Genomic DNA, 22,136 nt, shown 5'->3' on the forward strand with positions numbered 1-22,136 from the left:
CAGTGAAAACATTCAGAAAACCTAGTACTTTAATCCAAAATATCATAATCGAATTTCATCGGTTAGTTTTGAAAATAACATCGGTTAATCGAACCCTAGGCTTGGAAACCCTAGAAAGTCATAACTATATACAAATAACATATCCTAAATTTTCAATCTAGTAGAACTCATAAGATTAGCTCACATAATATAATCCCCTTACATGTTTCCCGAAAAACAACCCGAGATGCTCAAAAATCAAAACCCTAGTTTTTCCTGAACTGGCAAAAAATGAGCTCCTACGAGCCGAAATGAAAGAATCGTGCCCGGAGCATATGCTCATACTTCGAGTAGCCTTAGGAGAGGGAGAGAAACCCGAGAGAACCCTTAAAATTCAAAACCCTAGCAGAGAGAAGAGAGGGAGTTTGAATTTTCTAAAAACAATGAGTCTTCCTCTATTTATAGGCAAGCAAGCTCGGGAGAAAATCGTCGATGGTTTTCCTGAAACCGTCCATGATTTGGCCATTTGCCAAATGAAAACCTTCTTAAATCACTCTTGGTAGTTTGGCTGCAGGAAAACGGTTTTCTTGCGCTTGACAAAACCATTGACGGTTTGGCAGTTGAGTCGCCCAATTGACTGAAAACCGTCGATGATTTTTCTCACCCTCTATGAAACCGTTGACGGTTTGGGCCCTGCCAAACCAAGCTCCTTCCTTTCTTTTGATTTTCCTTTATTTCTATTTTTTATATTTATTTCCTTTTATTTTTCGGGTTTGGGTTACTACATGTCATGCATTATTACATACCAAATTATAAAATAAAATGCAATACAATTTAAAATAGATGTTTTCTTTTGTCTTACTCTTCAAACTTCATGGAATACACCAAGATGTATGATCTTGGCTTCCATTTTCCCTTTACCTCATATGCATGTTAAGACATAGACCTGTTCACACTTTAAATGCACACATGAGATACTGACGCTTTGTCAATATCAAAACAGGGATCGGACTAAAAAAGTCAACAAATTGCTTAGAATAATCTTTCACCCATGCAATTAGTTTTTGGGCAACAACTTGATATTTCTTATTTAAGAACTTTTGGTTGTATAATATATGTTCCTATTACCCCTCCTCAAAGAACTAAAATGGGTCCTCAACGTAAGCTTGGTATCTATGTTGTTTTTTATTTTCCTTCTATTATTAGATATCTTGAACCTTTAATGGGTGATTTGTTTAAAGCATGGTTTCAAGATTGTCATTTTGATGAAACCATGTTCCCTACATTAGGGGCAGCAAAATCAGTGCCTGAAGCACGACATGAAATCACATGGAATACAATGAGTTTATGTCATTTAGATACCCACACAAATCAAAGTGAACTTGAAGTTCAAAAGATTATACATTTTCAAGGGATTGCAAATCAATTATCAAATTCTTTTGCAGATACCAAGGCAATACTAAAATCTCATATACTTGTTGCAAATATTCTAGCATGTATTGATGTCCCTGAAGGACAACATCCGGCTAATAAATCTAAACCGCAAGTTAAATGTTGAAGGCTTATTGGTTCAAAAGATAAAACTCCTAGAAGGATAATTGAAATTTGTAAACACTCTTGAAGAGGTTACAGAGGTAAATAATCCAATCGATATTCACAAACCCATTTCTCCTGAAAATAAAATTCCTATTATAGAATCCCCTTAAGAGATATCTCCTCCTGAAGAGAGAACTCTAGAAGAGACATCCCTTGAAAAGGGACAGGTACCTGGAAGTAATAATGAGATCTCAATACATTACATAGGAGAAATGTGGGATAGAAATAAAGTTTTTATTAACAACACATTTGCATATGCAGTAGCTACTAACATTACCAGAAGTAATGAGGATCTTGAACCTAAATCTATTAATGAATGTCGATATAGAAGTAATTTGCCAAAATGGAAAGAGACTATCACGGCTGAAATAAACTCCCTATTAAAAAGAGAAGTTTTTGGACCTGTAGTCTAAACACCAAAAGATGTCCAACCCATTGGATACAAATGGGTATTTGTGTGCAAGCGAAATGAAAAATAATGAAATTACTTGATATAAAGTAAGGCTTGTGGCACACGGTTTCTCGCAAAAACCCGGAATTGATTATGAGGAGACATATTCTCCAGTAATGGATGTAATCACTTTTAGATTCCTAATTGGGCTAACAGTCGCAACACGACTGAGCATGTGTCTTATGGACCTAGTAACAACATACCTATAAGGATCGTTGGACAATGAAATTTATATGAAAATCTCTGAAGGATTTGAATTGCCTAAAGCAAAACTCAAAAATTTATATTCAGTCAAACTCCAACGTTCCTTATATGGATTAAAGCAATCTGGACGCATGTGCTATAATCAAATAAGTGAGTATCTTGTGAAAGAAAGATTCATAAACAATCCAATTTGTCCATGCATATTTATTAAAAGATTAGAATCTGGATTTAGTATAATTATTGTTTATGTTGATGATTTGAATTTAGTCGGGACTCCTGAAGAGCTCATTAAAGCTACTAATTATTTAATGACAGAATTTGAGATAAAAGATTTAGGAAAGGCAAAATATTGTCTTGACCTACAGATTGAACATGTAAATGGTGGAATTCTCGTTTATCAATCTAAATATACCGAAAAGGTATTAAGGCAATTCTATATGGATAAAGTTCATCCTTTGACATCTCTAATGATAGTGCAATCACTAAAGTACCATATTTAAGTGTTATCGACTCTTTAATGTATTTGGCCAATTGTACAAGACCTGACATTGTATTTGCTATGAATTTACTAGTAAGATATAGCTCTGCTCCTACTCGACAACACTGGAATGGAATTAAATACATTCTACGCTATTTAAGAGGTACATATGATTTGGGTCTATTCTTACTCATTTGACTCCAAATCTCAACTAGTAGGATATGCAGATGTTGGATATTTATCTGATCCTTATAATGCTAAATCTCAAACTAGACATGTATTTCTTTACGAAAAAATGGCTATATCTTGGAAATCAGTGAAGCAGACAATTACAACAACATCCTCCAATCATTCTAAAATAATAGTTATCCATGAAGTTAGTAGAGAATGCGTATGACTCAGATTAATTATTTCACATATTCAAGAAAATTGTGGTCTTCAATCAATTAAAGATATTCCAATAATTTTATATGAAGACAACGCTGCATGTATAGGTCAACTGAGAGGAGGATACATAAAGCGTGACAGAACAAAACATATCTTTCCCAAATTCTTCTATACACATGAACTACAAAAGAATGGTGATATAGATGTACTACAGATCCAATCAAGTGATCATCTAACAAATTTATTCACCAAAGCTTTGCCAACTACAACATTCAAGAAATTGGTTCGTCTAATTAGAATGAGACATCTAAAAGAATCTTAGTAGGATAGGTTAATATATGGGTGACATCCAAAGGGGAGTGTTGTGAAATAAATGGTGAATGTCCCCATCCCCAGAATAAATGCCTCCAACTACTCCCATCACTCTTGCTCCATCAATCATCCACCTCTTTCATGCTCCGTTGAATAATGAATCAAAGACAAAATAAATATTATCCTCATATGCTCCTTCTACAGCTATAAAAGGAGGTACAGATGAGGAGAGTAGTGTGCGCAGAAACTAAAAGAGAATCAGATCGAGAAGAAGGCAAACTCAGACAGAAAGAGAAGAAGCAGAAGAGAAAAGAGAAAGTGAAATATTTTGTACAAGGTGAGGAAGCGAGATATTTGTACAAAACCAAATACATATTGTAATTCCTTTAATATAGTAGAATTTGATCCCATCCGGTCGTGGGATAGGTATATCTGAACCACGTAAAATCTTGGTCTCGTATCCATTTATTTTATTGTTAATTATCTGCATCTTTTTATAACTTTAACCATGATATTGTTTTTTTAAGAGTTCGTTTAGATCAACTGTTTTAGTTGGAAAAAGAAAAGAAAAAAAAAATAAAAAGGAAATTTATTTCTACTATATTTTCCCTCAATACCAAATACTAATAAAAATGAAAATTTATTTTAATATGGTTAATTTTTTTTAAAAAAAATCAAATATAAATGGTGTGCAAAGTCATATTTTTATTAAATAAATAGTATATTTTTAAAATTTTTTTTCTTACTTTTCTTAATAACCAAACACAAAAATAGGTTCTTTCATATTTTCCTTTCCTATCTAAATTTTTTTTCAAATTTCAAATAGATACTAAGAATTCTTGAAAAATATTTACACTAGTCAAGATGGAAACACGTGCAGTGCAATAATCACAAGATTGGAAATTTTTTCGGTTAAACCAAGATCTACAGTGGAGAGCTTAGCTTAGAGGTAAAAAAAAATAAAAATAAAAGAGGCCAATTCTACATTGATTTCACATGGACAATAAAGTAAAACCAATAATAGTCATACGCTATCGTATAAAACCAAACTTGTAATTGTGAACAAGAGGAGCCCAACATTTGTCTTTTAACATGCTCCTGCAAAAGTAGCTACTCAATAGTTTCATATGCTAGTTGCCATCGCCGTCACCTATGGCTCCTTCCGCCAACTGCTACCGGCTGCCGGTTGCCGCTTCCCTACCTTTCTTTTTGTTGGATCTCTCTAAATATGAAAGTAAAAATAAGATAGAGAGGTGACATTCACATGGAGAAGGAGAATACATGTTTAAATATAAATAATAAATATTAAAAAATTTATTAATATAAAAATAATAAATTAATATATATATATTAATTTAATATATATATTTTAAAAAATTTATTAAATGTGAAAATGATTTGAACAGAAACCCAACGTGCAACTGCCAAAAATAAAAAAATGGTTAACCAACGGGTAGCCAAGCCCAAGCCCAAGCCCAAGCCCAAGCTTCACCCAGGATCCGACAACCTTGTCCCTAGACCCCGGCCCATGGTTCGAACAGAAAATGGGTCGGATTTTAGGATCCGGGGGTATGACTGTTCGAGAGGCAAAGGGCAAAGCCTCAACTATAAAAACAAGAAGCACAGGCGGCAGGGAATAACAACTCTCTCTCTCTCTATCTCTCGCTCTCTGAGATTTTCACACCAACTCTCACTTCTTTCGCTCTCCCCGTCTCTCTCCGTGATTTTGTAGTTTGGGATTGTTTGTTATTTGTTTCTGATACAATTGTACAGAGTAGAGGTAGGGGGCGGCCATGGATGACTCTCAAGCATCTGCTTCAGCATCACAAGAAGAGTCAGAGGCACAACCGCAGGCAGATGCCGCAGCGGCAGTGGAAGAACAGCGGGAAGAGCCCTCCGGGAACGAAGAAGCCGCCGGCGGAGGTGGCAGCGGCGCCGACGATGACGACGACGAGGAGAACTTGTTCTCGAAGTCGCAGAAACTGATGGATAAGATCACGTCGTCCCGAGATAACCCTAATCCCGACGTCCTACACGCCCTCTCTTCAATTCTTGAGACGCAAGAGTCCAGGTCTTTCACTCTTTATATCCATTTGATGTCTGGCTATGTTTGTACAGTAATGCACCCACACACGGTCACGCAACACGTATTACTTTAATATTGGATTACGATGAAATTAAGATTCTGCTCACCATGGATTTGAGAAATTTTATTTTGGAGTTTATTTCAAATATTTAACGTTTATTTCTGGGGTTCAGTTTTCAATTTTTTTGAATTACTTGAATATTATATTTCAACGTGTCGTGTGGTTATTTGCGTCTCTTATTGTTAATGCAATACTTTGTGTATGTAGTTGGAATCACTATTTAGGTCGTGCCAGTGCATTTACTGTTCATCCTTTCTTCCGGGGTCTTTACTGAATTTCAAAAATTTTCTCTTTTGTTTTTAGCTTTTGCTTCTCTCAGTCGCTAGTTTTATTTGGGATGTTTGTTTGTCTGTTTGTTTGTTTTTTTTTCTACATTTTGTGTAGGGTTGCATTTGAATATGTAATGCTGGATGTATATATTCACGAGTAGAATGAAGTGTAGGGTTTCTCACTTCTTTTCTCGCATTTAGAAGGATGTGTATATATCATTGTCCACATTTATGCAATATACAATAAAAAATTAACTAAGTACAAAACCAGATACAAAGGAAGAGGACCAGAATTCCTTGGAAAGGAGTAAAATTACATAAGAACAGCTCTCCAATCCCTCTGCAAAGCATCCAAGGAAATACCCCTCAAAATGGCACAAGCTAAAGGCCTTAGGCCAAGGAAAAAAATTCACTTTCTCTTGGAAAAGGTTAAAAGGAGCTGAAGAATCTCCTTCTGTGATCTTTATATGGTGATATTGTTTGTGAGAAGTTTTTAGTTGGCTTTTATATGAAATATACTTGTAATAGTGAATTTGTGCATATGTACATGTACCATTCTATGCATGTAGCACATATTGTATGGCATATGATAAGGCTAATATCTAGAATGTTCCACAAATATTTACTTGAATGGCTTATTCCATGAAACTCAAGATGAGCCTGATTATGTGTTATACGTGATCACACGACAAAACCTATAATATTGTGCTATAGTAAATTGAACCGAGGTTATTGAACATCATTGCTAGCCGCCCTTTTTGGCATAATCACTGTCTACCATTGTTGCTAAACTCTTATATTTGATTTTAGTTGCTTAGATTTTGATATTTCTTCGATTTTTATATTTGTTAAAAAGAAGAATTATATTGATAAAGAAAGAATGTGCAAAGAAGGAAATAATTGATTGGCCCAAAAAGAAAAAAATGCTAATTTTTTTCTTTTTCTTCTTCATCTTCTTCTTGAATTCTGTTTTTGACTCAATACTCCTTTATATTTTTTGGTTTTAGATTTTTGTTTTAATTTTAATTTTTTTTATTTAAATACAGATACATGGAAGAGACAGGTCATTCCTCCCTGATTAATGGACGAGCTACTTATGACATTGGACGGCTGGGAAACTTAGTCAGGGTAACTGATATTGGCTTTGTTAATCCTCACTTTGAGTATTTGATTTCTGTAGATGATCTACCTCAATTTCCTTTTTTCTGATCAGGAAATTTTTATTTTTTGTTAGCACTATCAATGTCTTTTATTTATGATACTTTGATATGTTTTTAAGTGGAAGATATGTGGTTTAATGATCTTCCTTCTCCTTTCTTCTCCTGGAATATCCCTCTTTTCCTTTGCAGGAGAACGATGAATTCTTTGAATTGGTATCTTCGAAGTTTCTTTTTGAAACTAGATACCCAATCTCCATTCAGGCAGCTTCTACAAGGCTACTTTTCATATGTTCACTGACTTGGACAGTAAGATACTGTGCATGCTGTGTGTTTGTATTGTTTATTATGCCATGGCTACTTGTAATTATTATGGACTTTGGATTGGATGCAGTATCCCCATGTTTTTGAAGAAACTGTTTTGGAGAATATAAAGAATTGGGTTATGGATGAGGCTGTATTTCCTGGCGATTTCCGCAACTTGAAGTATGATTTAGGAAGGAAGAAGTCTTCTGATTATGAAATGTTAAAGACATATTCTACTGGACTTCTTGCTGTATGTTTGGCTGGGTATGCGGCTTTAGTGTTTGATTTTTCTACTCTTCTGGGTCATCCTTGTGCATTTTTTGAGTGGAAATGTTTCTAATCATTCTGAATGATTTTTTCAGTGGTGGTCAAGTGGTTGAAGATGTGTTAACCTCTGGCTTGTCTGCCAAGCTTATGCGTTATCTTCGTTCCCGGGTCCTGGGGGAGACAAGTACAAGCCAAAAAGATTCTGGCTATGTAATGGAGACCAAAAGTTCAGCAGGCATTTCTTCCTTAAGGGCTAAAGAAGAAGGGCGGACCAGGGTCCGGCAGGTCTTGGAAGCAACCCATTTAGATGATCCAAGGATATTAGCAGAGGGATCTGTAGGTGATCAAAGTGTTGAAAGGGATCATGAAATAAGCATTGGCCGGCATGCACGTGGAGAAGAATGCTGGGTGGATGGTGCAGAATCACTTGATGGTTTGGCTGAAGGGGTTGATGTTTATGACATGGATGCTGATGGAGAAGACAGGAGGCATGGTCGAGACTTACGTGATGGGAAGGCAAAAACTGGAGATCTTGATGAGAATTTAAGAGATGATTTGAGGCGAAGGCCGAGCAGAGGATGGGGACGATTTAGAGGAAAGGGACGGGTTAATGAAGGGGTTGCAGAAAATGAGCAGGCTTTGACTTCTCCTAGTTCTGGAGGCCGACTAGGACATGGGAGGAGTGCTAGAGACCAGAGTTCGTTAAAAAATTTAGATGTTAAGAAAATAGCGGATGCCAGAAAATGTTTAGGCAGGAGCAATGCTGATGGTTATACTGTGGAAAGAGAAGATAATGATGACTGCTTCCAAGAATGCAAAGTTGGCACCAAGGACATCTCTGACCTGGTAAAGAAAGCTGTCAGAGCTGCTGAAGCTGAAGCCAGAGAAGCTAGTGCCCCTGCAGAAGCCATCAAAGCAGCTGGTGATGCTGCGGCTGAAGTTGTTAGAAGTGCTGCTTCAGAGGTAAGAAGGTCTTTTGTTTTTTATTACTATTTTTTGAAAATCACATTCACTAGGGCAAATCTACAGATGCACATACTCACCCTTGTGCATGTGCATATTATATGTGCGCACGCATATTGCCTGTATGTATGTGTGTGTGTGTGTGTTTAAATTTGTATCAATGGAAGTATATCTAAGGAGGCCTGAGAGATCTCCATTCCCATTTCATTTTTTTTTTCCTTTGTTACTGGAGGATTCCTTGTTCTCCTTTATATAATCTATTCTTCTTTTCTAACATAATTCTTTTTTTATTAAAAAAACCCGTAATTATCCTTTTTGCTTCCTTAATAATTTCCCTAAATTCAAAAGCCCCTAAAGGCCTAAACATGACATATTTATGGATTAAATCCCAAAACTATTATCCAATCGTCATGTCTGCTGGTCTCTGCCAAATTTAAGAACTCAAATATCCGAATCCTATTGCAAAACCCAATACTATGAGTACTGCCAAAGCCATCTGAATTTTTGCCATCAGAAAGTCCCACACATCACCTCCATGGCCTTCTGACCATCACTGATGATCATATCTGCCAAATGACAGTGAGAGATAGAGAGTGAGATATTGCTGACAGCAATGTAGGAAATTGGCAACAGAGAAATTGGAAGAAAATTTGAGGAGGGGGAGGGAAAGTAGAAGAAGGAAGGAGGAACAAGGAAGAAGAGTGGAAGAAAAGGGACACAGTTGGGGGAGAAGCACACATGATTTGCTGCTCAATTCAAATTCACAAAAGCTAACTTCTGCATGGCTTTAGCACCTATTTATAATAAATATTAAATTATTATGAATTACACACGAACTTTGAAAGATACATGAAACCACAAAAGGACTCCTAAAAGGCACATTTGAAATATGTTATAAATAAACCCTCAAATGCACACAAGCCTACTGCAAATAAACTGAGTACTTTTGGGTTTAGGACCCAATAACCCTACATTGCTTTGGTGGTAAGTCTACTTCCATTGTCACTGCCTTTTTTGTTTTTTTGTTTTTAATGGAATAAGAAATTCATTAGATAGAGAAAGAATGTACAATCAGGAGAGAAAACATCTCCTTAACAAAATCTTGGAATCCCCAGAAAAAAAACAAAAAAAGATAAATACGAAATGTAAAAGACAGCGAAAGAAAATCAGCACACTCTAATAAGAGACTGTCAATCACACTGAACATATGAATTACACATCCCCTTGGAATTTTCATTCCCCACGCACCATAAAGAAGCCATAAAATGAACCTTTTCCCATACCAACAAATATGATAACTTCTTCCCTGAAAATATATGCAAGTTATGTTCCTTCCACAAGCACAGAACACTGCAAATAAGCACAATTCCATAATGCAGTTCCTTCCTTCTTCCTGCCAAACCCCACAAAAGATATTGCCAAGAACAACTCCACTGTCCTTGGACAAACCTAGCTTTCTACAAAATAATTGAATATCTTGTTCCAAACCTTCCATGCAAAATCACATTGCAAGAGATGATGTGAAACAGATTCTGAACAATCAAAACAAAGCATACTGATATTAGGAGAGAGAGCCTTTGAAGGTTTCCTAATTTGCAGCTAGTCATTAGTCTTTATCTTATTAAGCACAACCAACCAAAGAAATGCTTTGATTTTTGAGGGGATTTTGACCTTCAAGATAACTTTGTAGAGTGGAAAGAAGAAATTGGTACCAAGCAATAATTCACTGAAAGATTTACAAGAATAAACATCCCAAGAATCCAACAACCAAGATCGACTATCATCTTTGGAAGATACCCTAAAATTATTAAACATAACCAACAAAGAATATAACTCATTAGTTTCCCTATCATTCAAGGATCTCTTGAAGTGAAAATTCCAAGAAGATAAAGGACTGCTCAGGTTTGCATTAAAAGAAGAAATGGGATCATTTTTGCCCTGAGCTCAAGTGAAATAGGCAAGGGAAGACATGGACTAAACAACATTCACCAACCAAAGGTCTTTCCAAAAACAGATATTACGGCCCTTACTAAGACAAATTTGGTATGGGGAGTAAAGAGATGGTAAATCTAGGAAATAGATTTTCACGTGCTTTCTGAAGAACAGCTAGAACCCAAATTAGTATCTCACCCATTGCCATCAAGTCCAAACTTGCTTTTGATAACTTTGTGCCACAAGGAAGAAACCTCTAGCAGGAACCACTAAAGCCATTTAGCCAAAAGAGTTGTGTTCTTAGACACCAAATTTTAAAGACCCAACAGCCCTCCCTCTTAGTCCCTACAAACCACCTCCAATCTTACTAGATGGTCCCTAGAACCTCCTACCCGAGAGGGTACAAAAACCAAATCCTTATACCCCCCCTTCCCAAATCCCTCTACCTACCTCTCAATCGACTAAATCAAGGCTAGTCTCTTGGATTAAGACAATATCAAGGGAATTCCTTAGCTGACCTCTCTAATCAAGCTCCTCTTCCTAACATGCCCTAGACCCCTAACATTCAAACTAATAATCTTCATATTTAGCGAGCTCACCCCCTTTCCCTGCCCCCTTCATTCCCCCATAATTGATGGAAGAAACAAAAATCTTTTATTCTTTTTGCACTTTTTTTTTCTTTTTTTCCCTTCTAGCAAGTTTTTGGACTCATCCCCAATTTAACCTCAACTCCTGCAGGACTTACTAACTTCAGTCCCATATCGTTTTGGAGATTGTTTGGGTCTCTATAGTCCCTCTCACTAACCCCTCGACCAACACCAAAGTCACTTCCCCCATCAGTTCTCCCATTGTGGCATGAAGAATCAGAAGGAAAAAAGGACTGAACAGGAAGATTGCCCACTGGAGCTGCTGTCTCCTCGTTATTACCCCTCCCGACACCTGAAGAACTGACAACAATGTCCACCTTATTAACAATAGGCTCATGAGCAAGGTGCAAAAACCACTCAAAAGTTTTACTCTGATTAGACTTGTGATTACCATACCTTCTAACCCTTGCTTGATATCAGAGGACAATAAAGAACTCTCTTCTTTTGTAAGCTGATCTCTTTCATTAATGCACAAATCTCAGCAAGTTCTTCCCCAATTGTCTTCTCCTACCATCTGTATCTCACTTCTCAACTGATCGACTAGCAAACTGGAATCAGTATCACAAAAACTGCTTAGATCGTCATCTGCATCTGAGCACCTCTTTTCCTCACTGAACTCGTCTATTTGTGTACCTTCAGATTCAATTGAATACGGTCCCTTGCTGCAACTTGGATCAGTTTTGGAAGAGGAACTGCTCTCTTTCTGCTGAGGTGAAATAAATACCTGATCCTCTAATCCGTCCCTTTGCATAGGTATATTGTCTGAAAGCCCTGCATCCCCTTCAGCTTTTTCACCCTTCTCACCACTAATTCCGAAATAGGGTCTTTAGGAAGCTCAATATTATCCTTTAAGGTTAAATTCTTGTGAGCATTTTGCTGGAACCATCTACGTCTGGGCTGACTACTGTAAGAGTTGCTTTAGTTTTTGCTCAGTTATGCCCTCAGTAACTTCATCACTGTTTTCTTCAGTGTTCTCTCGGATCTGGATATCTGCATCTATTATCTTATCTCCTGTGATAGGCCCAACACCCTTATGGCACCCTTATGGACAAGGCTTGGCCTGCTGCTCCTTTTTTCTTTAATTACCCATTTAGTGGCTTTTCTAAGAGGCCCATGGTATCAGGTCCAAACTTTCCTCTCCCGAGCCCAGTCTTATATTTGGAAGCAATTCTAGAATTTGGGCTGGGTAGGGTTAAAGAACCTTTCCTAAAATCACGGGATTCCTTGCTGTTCCTTCTGAAATTGTTCTCCCCTCGGTTGCCATGTTGCTGATGACTTTTGTTAGATGCGCTTCTCAGACAGTCTTGAGCCCCAATTCTGCTCCATCGCCGACCTCTCGTGTCTTATTATGTTTTAGGAAACCACAGTCTGAGCATCTAATAGCAATATCCTTGCTGTGTTCAGATGAAATCTGCAGTAGAGCTTTGAAAAGATTCCTCCAACCTTCCCTGTTTTTATTCTCAGGAACACAAAGAATGCTGCATTTTCCTCATGCGATCCCCTTTTCTAAGCGAAGGAATCTCCCCTTATCATTGGATCACAATTTGATCAAGGCCCAAGAGCCTTCGCCTTTTAGATATAAGCTTCCTTGATTGAGCTCGTCTACTCTGCGATTTCCTTCGCAAATCATCCCCAGTAAGTTAGCGTTCCAGAGGAATTTCTTTTTCTTTTGTAGTATATAGGAAAACTTTCTCCAAGAAAACTTTGATATGTGGAAGACTGAGGGCCCAAGACGATTAGCGCAAAAGGTCTTACATTCGACCTGAACTGAGGAATGTCCTCCCCACCCAAACAACTTCTTACCTGACAAGCAGATAGTCTCTTCCATTCTACAGCATGGACTCTGATGATCTAGAGTTGCGAAATCAGATTTGCCAGATAAACAGACTAGCACAACACTCCGGAGACTTAGAATCATAAATGAGCCTTCTCTGAAGGCTATAAAATGGTAAACGAAGCGATCTCTCTTTGAAGGCCAAGGATGATTTGCTGGAGGGGAGTTTGAAAGTTTGTTGGGGTGTCCTGTTGGTGGTCATAAAGGTTTGCTAGTAAAAGAAGGGAGAATAGGGCTCGGTTAATGTTGGTTTTTCAGTTTTATGGTTTGCTTTCTTGAATAGGGTATCAATGGAGGAAGAAAATAGGTTGTATGGCTCAAGAGGGAAGGGCGAGATTAGGCCTGCCATGCTCGCAGAGTCGAAGGAAGACATCGAGAGACGTCACACAGAGGGAGTACCGTGTGTGTGGCCTCCTGCCATATTCCAAATCCTACTCCAAATGATTTCTACTCCCATTGTCACTGCCCCTTTACTTTCCTTACACGTTTTGTATTTTCTTTCTTGTCATACACCTGCGCATTTACTTATTATTGGTAAAACTCACTAGCTATTGTCAACGTATTTAGCCTACTTGCCTCCCTTGCTAAACACACAATGTTAACGGAGGTGTTGTTAATGAATTACGTTGCTTCAATGTTTACTGCTTGCTTATCACTGCTTTCATAACTGCTTACTGCTTCCGCTGATATTTGATTGAATGATAATGAAAGTGTTTCGTGGATGAATTGTAGTAAACGATAGATTGGCTAATTAAGCAAAAGTGCTTTAGCTAGCGCTGCACGGTCCTTTCACAAAGGTGTGAAAGCTGTATTAAGATGAGTTTTGGCACATGCTAGTGTGAATCGGAAGGAGTGTGTGAGGAGTTGAGGATGGCACAGATATTCATGACTTTGAAAAACAATAGGGAGCAGGAGTTAGATGTGGAAAATATTCTCGCCAAATTTGTTCTGATGATAAGTTATTAATTGTGTGATGATCTTTCACATTTTTGTGGTGGAGGCATTCGCTTTTCTTAAATGAACCATGCAGTTAGTAGGCTGAGATGAAGAATTGGTATGATCTGGTATGATCTACTTCCCCCTCTCTTTTTGATTTGTCCCCATGGTCTTTCACTCAAAAAAATTTGAGTTGCCCCCACTCTTTCTGGATTCTGTGGCAGATGATCTGCAACAATGATAGTGGTATTTGATTCTTTATGGATTTTATTGAGAACAATGATTGATCTGCAACAATCCGTATTGATTCTGGTCCATAAAATAATTTGAAAGGCCAAAATTCCTGCAAAAGTTAGGCTTTTATTTGGTTGGTTGTGCTTAATAGAGAACAACAATATGTTGCAGAGCAGGAGACCTTCAAAGCCACTTTCTCCAGCTGTGTGCTTTTTATGCTATGACTGTTTGAAAACAGTCTCTCATTTGTTTTTGCTCTGTGATTTTGCTTGGAAAATGTGGAACAAGCCTTTTGGTTTATTGGGAGAAAGCAAACCTATTCTTTGACACTTTGGAAATAGTTTCTCATTTGTTTTTGCACTATGATTTTGCTTGGAAAATGTGGAACAAGCCGTTTGGTTTATTGCGAGTAAGTTGAGTTTGCCAGACATGGTAGAGAATTTGTTGGTCATCCCTTATTCTGGTTTTTCATTGAAGCAAGGATGTTGTAGCATTATGGAGATGTGCATTTCTTGCAATGTTGTGGGGTTTATCGTTGGAACGTAGTGCACATGTATTTTTTGGGAAGAATATGAATATTCTTTTTCTATGTGATAAGATTCATTGCTTAGCTTCACTCCGGTGGGTTGATTTTGGGAGCAAAGGAGTGAGATTCTTTGACATATGTTGAAATGTGGGAAAGAAAACTAAATATTCCACTAACTTATGAAAAAGATTACGTTCCCTTCAAATAGATGTTAATTCTCATCTAATTACTAGGGATATTTACAACCTACTGAAAATAGAATATCCTATTTAAAATGGAAATCATAAAAATAGGAAAAACTATCTACAGAATCGGGTAACATCCTACCCAAATCCCTTAGGATTATGGAACCTAAAATAGCTAACAAATCAACTGATTTGTTAGCTGTAAATCTCCTAAAGATCATCCTCTATTAAAGGCTGACAGATATCTAATAATTCTACACTCCCCCTCAAGTTGGGCTGTAAATATTGATTAGGCCCAGCTTGGAACTCAGATCATCAAAATTTTTCTTGGCAAGGCCTTGGTAAGGATATCGTCTATTTGGAGACATGTAGGCACATACAACATCTTGATTATTCCTTCCTCAATTTTTTCTTTTATGAAATGTCGATCAATCTCCACGTGTTTTGTTCTATCATGATGCACTGTGTTCTTTGCAATTATGATGGCTGACTGATTGTTACAAAACATATTTATGGGTTCTTCACTTGAAATCTTTAATTCCTTTAGGAGCCTTCTTAGCCATATTCCTTCACAGATGCTGTGTGCCATTGCCCTGAATTCAACTTCTGCACTACTTCTTGACACAATTGATTGCTTCTTACTTTGCCATGTAACTAGATTTCCCCACACATTTGTGCAGTACCCATAAGTTGACCTTCGATCATGTATTGATCTTGCCCAATCAGCATTATTAAATGCTTCAATATCTCTTCTTTGATTCTTCTAAAAAAATAATCCTTTACCTGGTGTTAGCTTCAGATATTGTAGGATTCTATAAACAGCCTCTATATGTTCTTCATTGGGATTGTTCATGAATTGACTCACCATATTGACAAAGAAGCCAATATCAGGTCGGGTGTCAGACAAATATGTAAGTTTTCCAACTAGTCTTTGATATCTGTCTTTATCCACTGGTGCACTGTCTTCCTTGGCTCCTAGTTTGGTTGTTGAATCCACATGAGTATCTGCTAGCTTGCATCCGAGCATCCCAGTCTCTTTCAAAAGATCTAGAACATATTCCTTTGGGAGACAAAGATTCCCTTCCTTGACTTTGCCACTTCCATGCCTAGGAAGTATTTGAGATTCCCAAGGTCCTTGATTTCGAATTTTTTAGCTAGAAGACTTTTGAGACTACTTATTTCCTCCTTATAATCTCCCGTTAGAATGATGTCATCCGCATATACAATGAGGATAGAAATTTTTCCTTTAGGAGAGTATTTAACAAATAGTGTATGATTTGATTGACATTGAGAATAGCCATACCCCCTGACTTACCTTTGTGAATCTCTCGAACCAGGCTCTTGGGGATTGCTTGAGCCCATATAAAGATCTTCTGAGTTTGCAGACTTTTTTGTGTGTAGCTTGTGTCTCGAATCTAGGAGAAATTTCCATGTGGACTTCTTCAGCTAGGTCTCCATTGAGTAAGGCATTCTTGACATCTAGTTGGTGAAGAGGCCAGTCTAAATTTTCTGCCAAAGATAAGAGGACCCGCACTGTATTTAACTTGGCTACAGGGGCAAATGTCTCTTCGTAGTCGATTCCATATGATCTGAGTGAATCCCTTTGCTACCAGCTGAGCTTTGAATCAGTTAACACTTCCATCTTCATTGTATTTCACAGTGAATATCCATTTGCAACCTACTGGACGTTTGCTAGTTGGTAATTCTGTGATCTCCCATGTTCCATTCTTTTCTAGTGCATTGATTTCTTCCCAGATAGCAAACTTCCATTCAGGTGTATCGAGAGCCTCTTGTGGTATGTTATTAGGAACCTAGATTTTGTCAAGGTTGGCAACAAAAGATCTAAAATTCGATGACAGCCCCTGATATGACACAAAAGTGTATATTGGGTGTTTTGTGCATGATCTCACACCTTTTCTCACAACAATAGGACAATCACTATCATCATTAGTTAACTCATTATGGGAAGTACCCGAGAAAAATGCACTTAAGGGCTCTAGGGTCAAGTTTACCCCGGTGTTGACTATGAACATGAACAAAATCTGAGCACCCGAATACTTTGAAGGGAATAGTGGAGATGACTAAAGTACTGGGAAAAGACGGAAGTAGAGTTTGACAGGGAGTTTGGAATTTGAGAGCACGAGAGGGCATCTTGTTTATGAGTTAGGCTGCAGTGAGAATGGCTTCACCCCAAAAGTGTTTCGGGACATGTGTAGAGAACATAAGGGAGTGGGCAACATCTAGTAGGTGCCGGTTTTTTCTTTCGGCAATTCCATTTTGCTGAGGAGCGTCGACACATGAAGTTTGGTGTATTATACCTCGACTCAAGAGATAATTATCAAGAATGAATTTGAAATATTCTTTGGCATTATCAGTTTTCACAATCTGTATTTTTTCTTGGAATTATGTTTGGATCATGGTGTTAAAATTTTTGAAAATCTGACTTGCGTATGACTTTTCTTTCATGAGGAATATCCAGGTAAGCCTAGTGTGATCATCTATAAAAGATATAAACCAGCGAGATCCAGTAATATTCTTGATCCTAGATGGCCCCCACACATCACTATGAATCATTGAAAAGGGTTGGGATGCTTTGTAGTGTCGGTTGGGATAAGAGTTGCTAACATGTTTTGAAAATTGACACATCTCACACTAAAAATCATTTGGATTTTTATTATTGAATAATGAAGGAAAGAGTTTCTCAAGATACAAGAAATTTGGATTTCCTAACTAGCCTATAGTGTCACAACATAATTGCACTATCATTATTAGAATGAGTGTTTTAAAAGGCAAAGGTGTAAGGTGAGGCGTTTTACCCTCTACGAGGCGAGACGTAAGCCTCAATGTTATCCTCGTGAGTCTATAATCCATGGACCTAGGTTATCCTTTTTAACATTAAGAGCACTTAAAAAATGACCTTTGTGTGCCAAAGAACTGGTACCAACCACAGTAGTAGGGGCTGCTGAAGATTGGTTGAACATTTTCTACAATAATTCTAGTTGCTCCTTGCTGAAGAGGTTGGGTTCGGGTGGTGTTGGTTTTTCATCTACCGAGACGAAATTTCCTTGTCCTTCTCTGTAGTTGGCAAAGCGGGAAGGTTTCCAATTTTCGGGTTTATCATGGATTTTCCAGCAGGTGTCCTTGGTGTGATCAGGACGTCGACAATGGTCACACCACGGCCTCCCTTTCTTCGATCTACTGTCACTGCTGTTATATGAATTTCCTCGAACCGCAAGGGCTCAACTCTACAGGTTTGTTGCAGAATCTTGAGGGCCCATCATTATCCTCTTTTGACTCTCCTCTGGGCGAACTTCTGAAAACGCTTCTCGGATGTTTGGCAGTGGTTTGGATCCTAGGATTCTTCCTCGTACTTCATCAAGATTTTTATTTAATCCAATCCGAAACTTGTATAATCTTTTCTTTTCAACAATTTTTTTATGCTTGATTCCATCTTCGGGACAGCTCCAATAGTGCTCCTCGAATAAGTCTGGCTATTGCCAGTAGCGGTTGAGGATGTTGAAGTATTGGGTCTCTATCAAATCTTCTTGGCGTAAGTCATGGAGAACACTTTCCACCTTGAATAATTCAGATGTATTCTCATTGTTAGAATATGTTTCTTTGGTAGCTTCCCAAATCTCCTTCACTGTTTCGTTGAGAAGAAAATTTTCTCCAATGTCATTTGTCATGGAATTAATGAGCCATGGCATGACCATGTTATTTTTTGATTTCCATGTTTTGAACTTCGCATCATCCTTGCTTGGTTGGGCTGCAACTCCTGAGAGATAATCATCCTTTCCCTTTCCGCATATAAACATAATCACAGAATGGGACCATTGGAGATAGTTATTCCCATTAAGTTTGTGTCCTGTAATGGGCATGAGGTTGCTATCTGAACTGTTGTTGTTGCTTGAGACCATGGCTTCTTGATTGGCAGTGACGTCTGAGACTAAAGAGGTGGAGTCATGTCTCTCGGTGGCCATACCATATTTGGTCATATGGGAAGATTAGGGTTCAGAGGATGCTCTGATACCATGTTGAAATCTGGAAAAGAAAACTGAATATTCCACTAACTTATGAAAAAGATTACATTCCCTTTAAATAGATGATAATTCTCATCTAATTACTAGGGATATTTACAACCTACTGAAAATTGAATATCCTATTTAAAATAGAAAGCAGTAAAATAGGAAAGACTATTTACAGAATCGGGTAACATGCTACTCAACTCCCCTAGGATCGTGGAACCAAAAATAACTTAACAAATCAAGCTGTAAATCTCCTAAAGATCAGCCTCTACTAAAGGCTGATAGATATCTAATAATTCTGCAACATCCAACAGGATTGGCTATCTTTGTTGGTTTGATTGATGTTTCTTTATTTTTTTCTACCTTTTTTTTGTATGTTTGGGAGTTTCTTTTTGTACATTCTTCCTTCTCTCTAATAAAGTTTTTTTTTTTTTTTTAATAAATATTTAACAAATCTGGATTGATGTGCAAAATGGATATCAAGAAGGCTTGTGACTAACTGTCATGAGCTTGCTTGGTGTCTTTGGGAGAGAATAGGCTTTGTGAAAGGTGGAGTCCATTTTTGCAGCGATCACCAATGGTAATCTAAAAGGTTTCTTGACTAGTTCTAGGGGTGTGAGACAGGGTGACCCCTTGTCCCATACCTTTTCATCCTAGTGATGCAGGTTCTCTTGCAGATTGTTCAAAGGACAGTGGAAGGCATGTTCCTATAGACTTCAATAAGGGAGTGAATCATGAGTTTGAATTTGTTGTCCATTTTTTAAGGAGATACAATCATTTTTTGTGGGTAGTTGGAAGAGTTCCTTAGATATTTTTTTAATGGTTTGAAGTTGCCTTTAATCTCAAAAAAGTATGAAATCATCTCTACAGAACATGAGAGAAGTGGGAGATGCTAAAAGTTTGGGCCACTAATCTTGGTTGTAAGGCGGGCAGGCTTCCAACAATGGGCTTAGGGATGCCATCATGGGCTACTTCAAAACCAATAATGCTTATCTAATGCATCTTTTTCAATTACTATTTACGGAGAGCAGCCAAAGGGCCTCTTTAGTTGTGGAAAACAGTTTATTTTTCATTTGTAGATCTCCAAATCATTACAGAATGTCACCTTGGTTCCCAATTTCTTAGATTATATAGAAAATCTAGAAAATAACAAGATGTTTTTTAACTTTTCTATACAAATTTGGAGAACTAGAAAGCAAGGTAGCATTTTTGTAATTATTTGACAAACTAGAAATGAAAACTAAATTTGTTATCAATAAGTGAGACTAAGTCGTGGTGTAGGGCTTTGAAGGGTGTTAGGCAAGGGGATCTGCTATCCTATCCTTATTGGTTCTTGCTGTTGATGTCTTGAGTAGATTGTTGGATAGCTCAGTGGATCATGGTTCGAAATCATGGTCGCTGGTAATGTCACATAACAGTCGCGGGTGTCGTGGGACATGGGAGACGTAGGTGTTACGTAATGGGAAGTGGGCGCAATGGTCGTGAATTTTTTCCACACGTGCACAACCATGCCAAAATCGAAAAATAAGCATGAAATCCATTAATACATGATTTTTAATGAATTTTGAATGCTTTCATTCAACCTACAAATGCTTTTTTATAGGCATTATGATTTTTATATTAATTTTATTGCGCTGTTTACAAAAAAAAAGACATTTTTTTTTGTAGTTTGCATTACTTTAATAGGTAAAAAGATGTAGCAATGTAATTAAAATGAAGAATCAATTAATTAAAGATGTAAAGTTATTGAAAATGAGTCGATAGGCTCAATACTCAATATACACATTACACATACATGAATTTGAAAAATGATTGGTATCAAATATCAATAAATCGTTGAAAATACATGAATACTATATTACAAATTTATAACATAACACGTCACCACCAAAAAGAATGGCATGGAGGGTCTTCATAATTTGCAACTATATATTGAGATTTTGGGATTGGAAATTATCTCCCTATCCTTGTGGAAATACATAGCTGAATAAACCCAAGTTTGCGTCATTTCGTTGTTGCTCCTAAAAATGTAGGTGGTGAAAATCCAACTGATATAGGAGGTGCATAATCTCCTCTTTGACCATATCCTGAATAATGTCTATAAGTTGTGGCTGGAGTTGGGGCTGGGGCTGGCTCTGGGCAGTGTATAGAAGAAGACTCACTATGAGATGATGGATATGTTGGATGAGATCCATATGATTGTGATGATGAATCATTTAAACCATAGTCACCAAAACTACGAACCGCACCATATGAATCTTCAGCAGAATCACGATCTCGGTGTTGGTGGTTTATTCTACTTTGTGCACTATGAGTCTCACTAGGGTCATCACTAGTAGCACTCCTTCTCCTGGGTTGTGAAGATTGGTACCCTGGAGGAATGCCCAAGTCATAATTTTCGGGCATATCAAGTAGTCCATAACGACTTTGAGGATATGTTTCCCCTTCAAATGATGTCCCTGTATCATACCCATAACCATATTCTGCACTGCCACCACCATCACCCCCAGCCCCAGTCCCAGCACCACTAAGATTATCATCACTTTGTGTACGTTCAGGACTTGAACTTGAATCATGCACATTTATTGGTGGTTGATCATCTCTTGTGCAGTACCACCGACCTCTTCATCTAACCAATTTGAGTTGTTTGATCGTCGAGTAATGGTGCCTCTCTTTCCTATAACCTGGACTCAAAGGATTATCTTCTTTGAAAATATAGTCCAAATTAATAGGGTTAAAGCTATCGTCAATGTCTTGTTGGCTTTTTCTCATTGTATATCTCAACTTTAACCTTATGTTGTAATGTACGAAAACAAGTTTTTGTAGTCTCATGTTCTTTAGTCTATTTCTTGTTTTCGTATGGATGAGGTTAAAGGTTCTCCAATTACGCTCACAATTCGAAGCTGACGTGGTCTGGCTGAGAAATCAGATTGTTAATTTTTGTAGTTCAAGAGCACACATGCCATAATGAATCCACCATTCGGCCGCATGAATAATTGCATAAAAACACATGTCAATTTAGTGTATGTTTGAAAAGTCAAATTTGGACATAAAAATGACAAAATAGATCCATTTATCCATTATTTAGCCACATTTACCAAGATTTATTTGTTTCACTGCCCTTTGAGCTAGTGAAGTTCCAAATGTCTCCTGCCTATCTCGATATAGCAACAACTAAAAAAGCGAAGATTGTGAAGTATAATTAATTAATTAGATATATATTATAGAAAGTATGATAAAATGCTAAAATAATTCATTATTCAACAGAACCAATACTTACTTGATTAATAGCCTGAATTGG

At 37.4% G+C, this 22,136-nt stretch overlaps 1 protein-coding gene across 1 annotated transcript in view; it reads left to right on the top strand.

Annotated features, from left to right (window-relative positions):
• Positions 1 to 5,037: 5,037 nt before the first annotated feature.
• Positions 5,038 to 22,136, top strand: part of LOC131151622 (DDB1- and CUL4-associated factor homolog 1) — a 48,919-nt gene continuing 31,820 nt past the window's right edge. Inside the window, exons 1-5 of the mRNA XM_058102890.1 lie at positions 5,038 to 5,478; positions 6,870 to 6,951; positions 7,173 to 7,289; positions 7,375 to 7,550; positions 7,649 to 8,516. Of these exons, the coding sequence (XP_057958873.1) occupies positions 5,201 to 5,478; positions 6,870 to 6,951; positions 7,173 to 7,289; positions 7,375 to 7,550; positions 7,649 to 8,516 (1,521 nt within the window). The 5' untranslated portion in view covers positions 5,038 to 5,200. The remainder of the gene's footprint in view (positions 5,479 to 6,869; positions 6,952 to 7,172; positions 7,290 to 7,374; positions 7,551 to 7,648; positions 8,517 to 22,136) is intronic.

Source organism: Malania oleifera, chromosome 3, assembly GCF_029873635.1.
Source record: "Malania oleifera isolate guangnan ecotype guangnan chromosome 3, ASM2987363v1, whole genome shotgun sequence".
NCBI lineage: Eukaryota > Viridiplantae > Streptophyta > Magnoliopsida > Santalales > Ximeniaceae > Malania > Malania oleifera.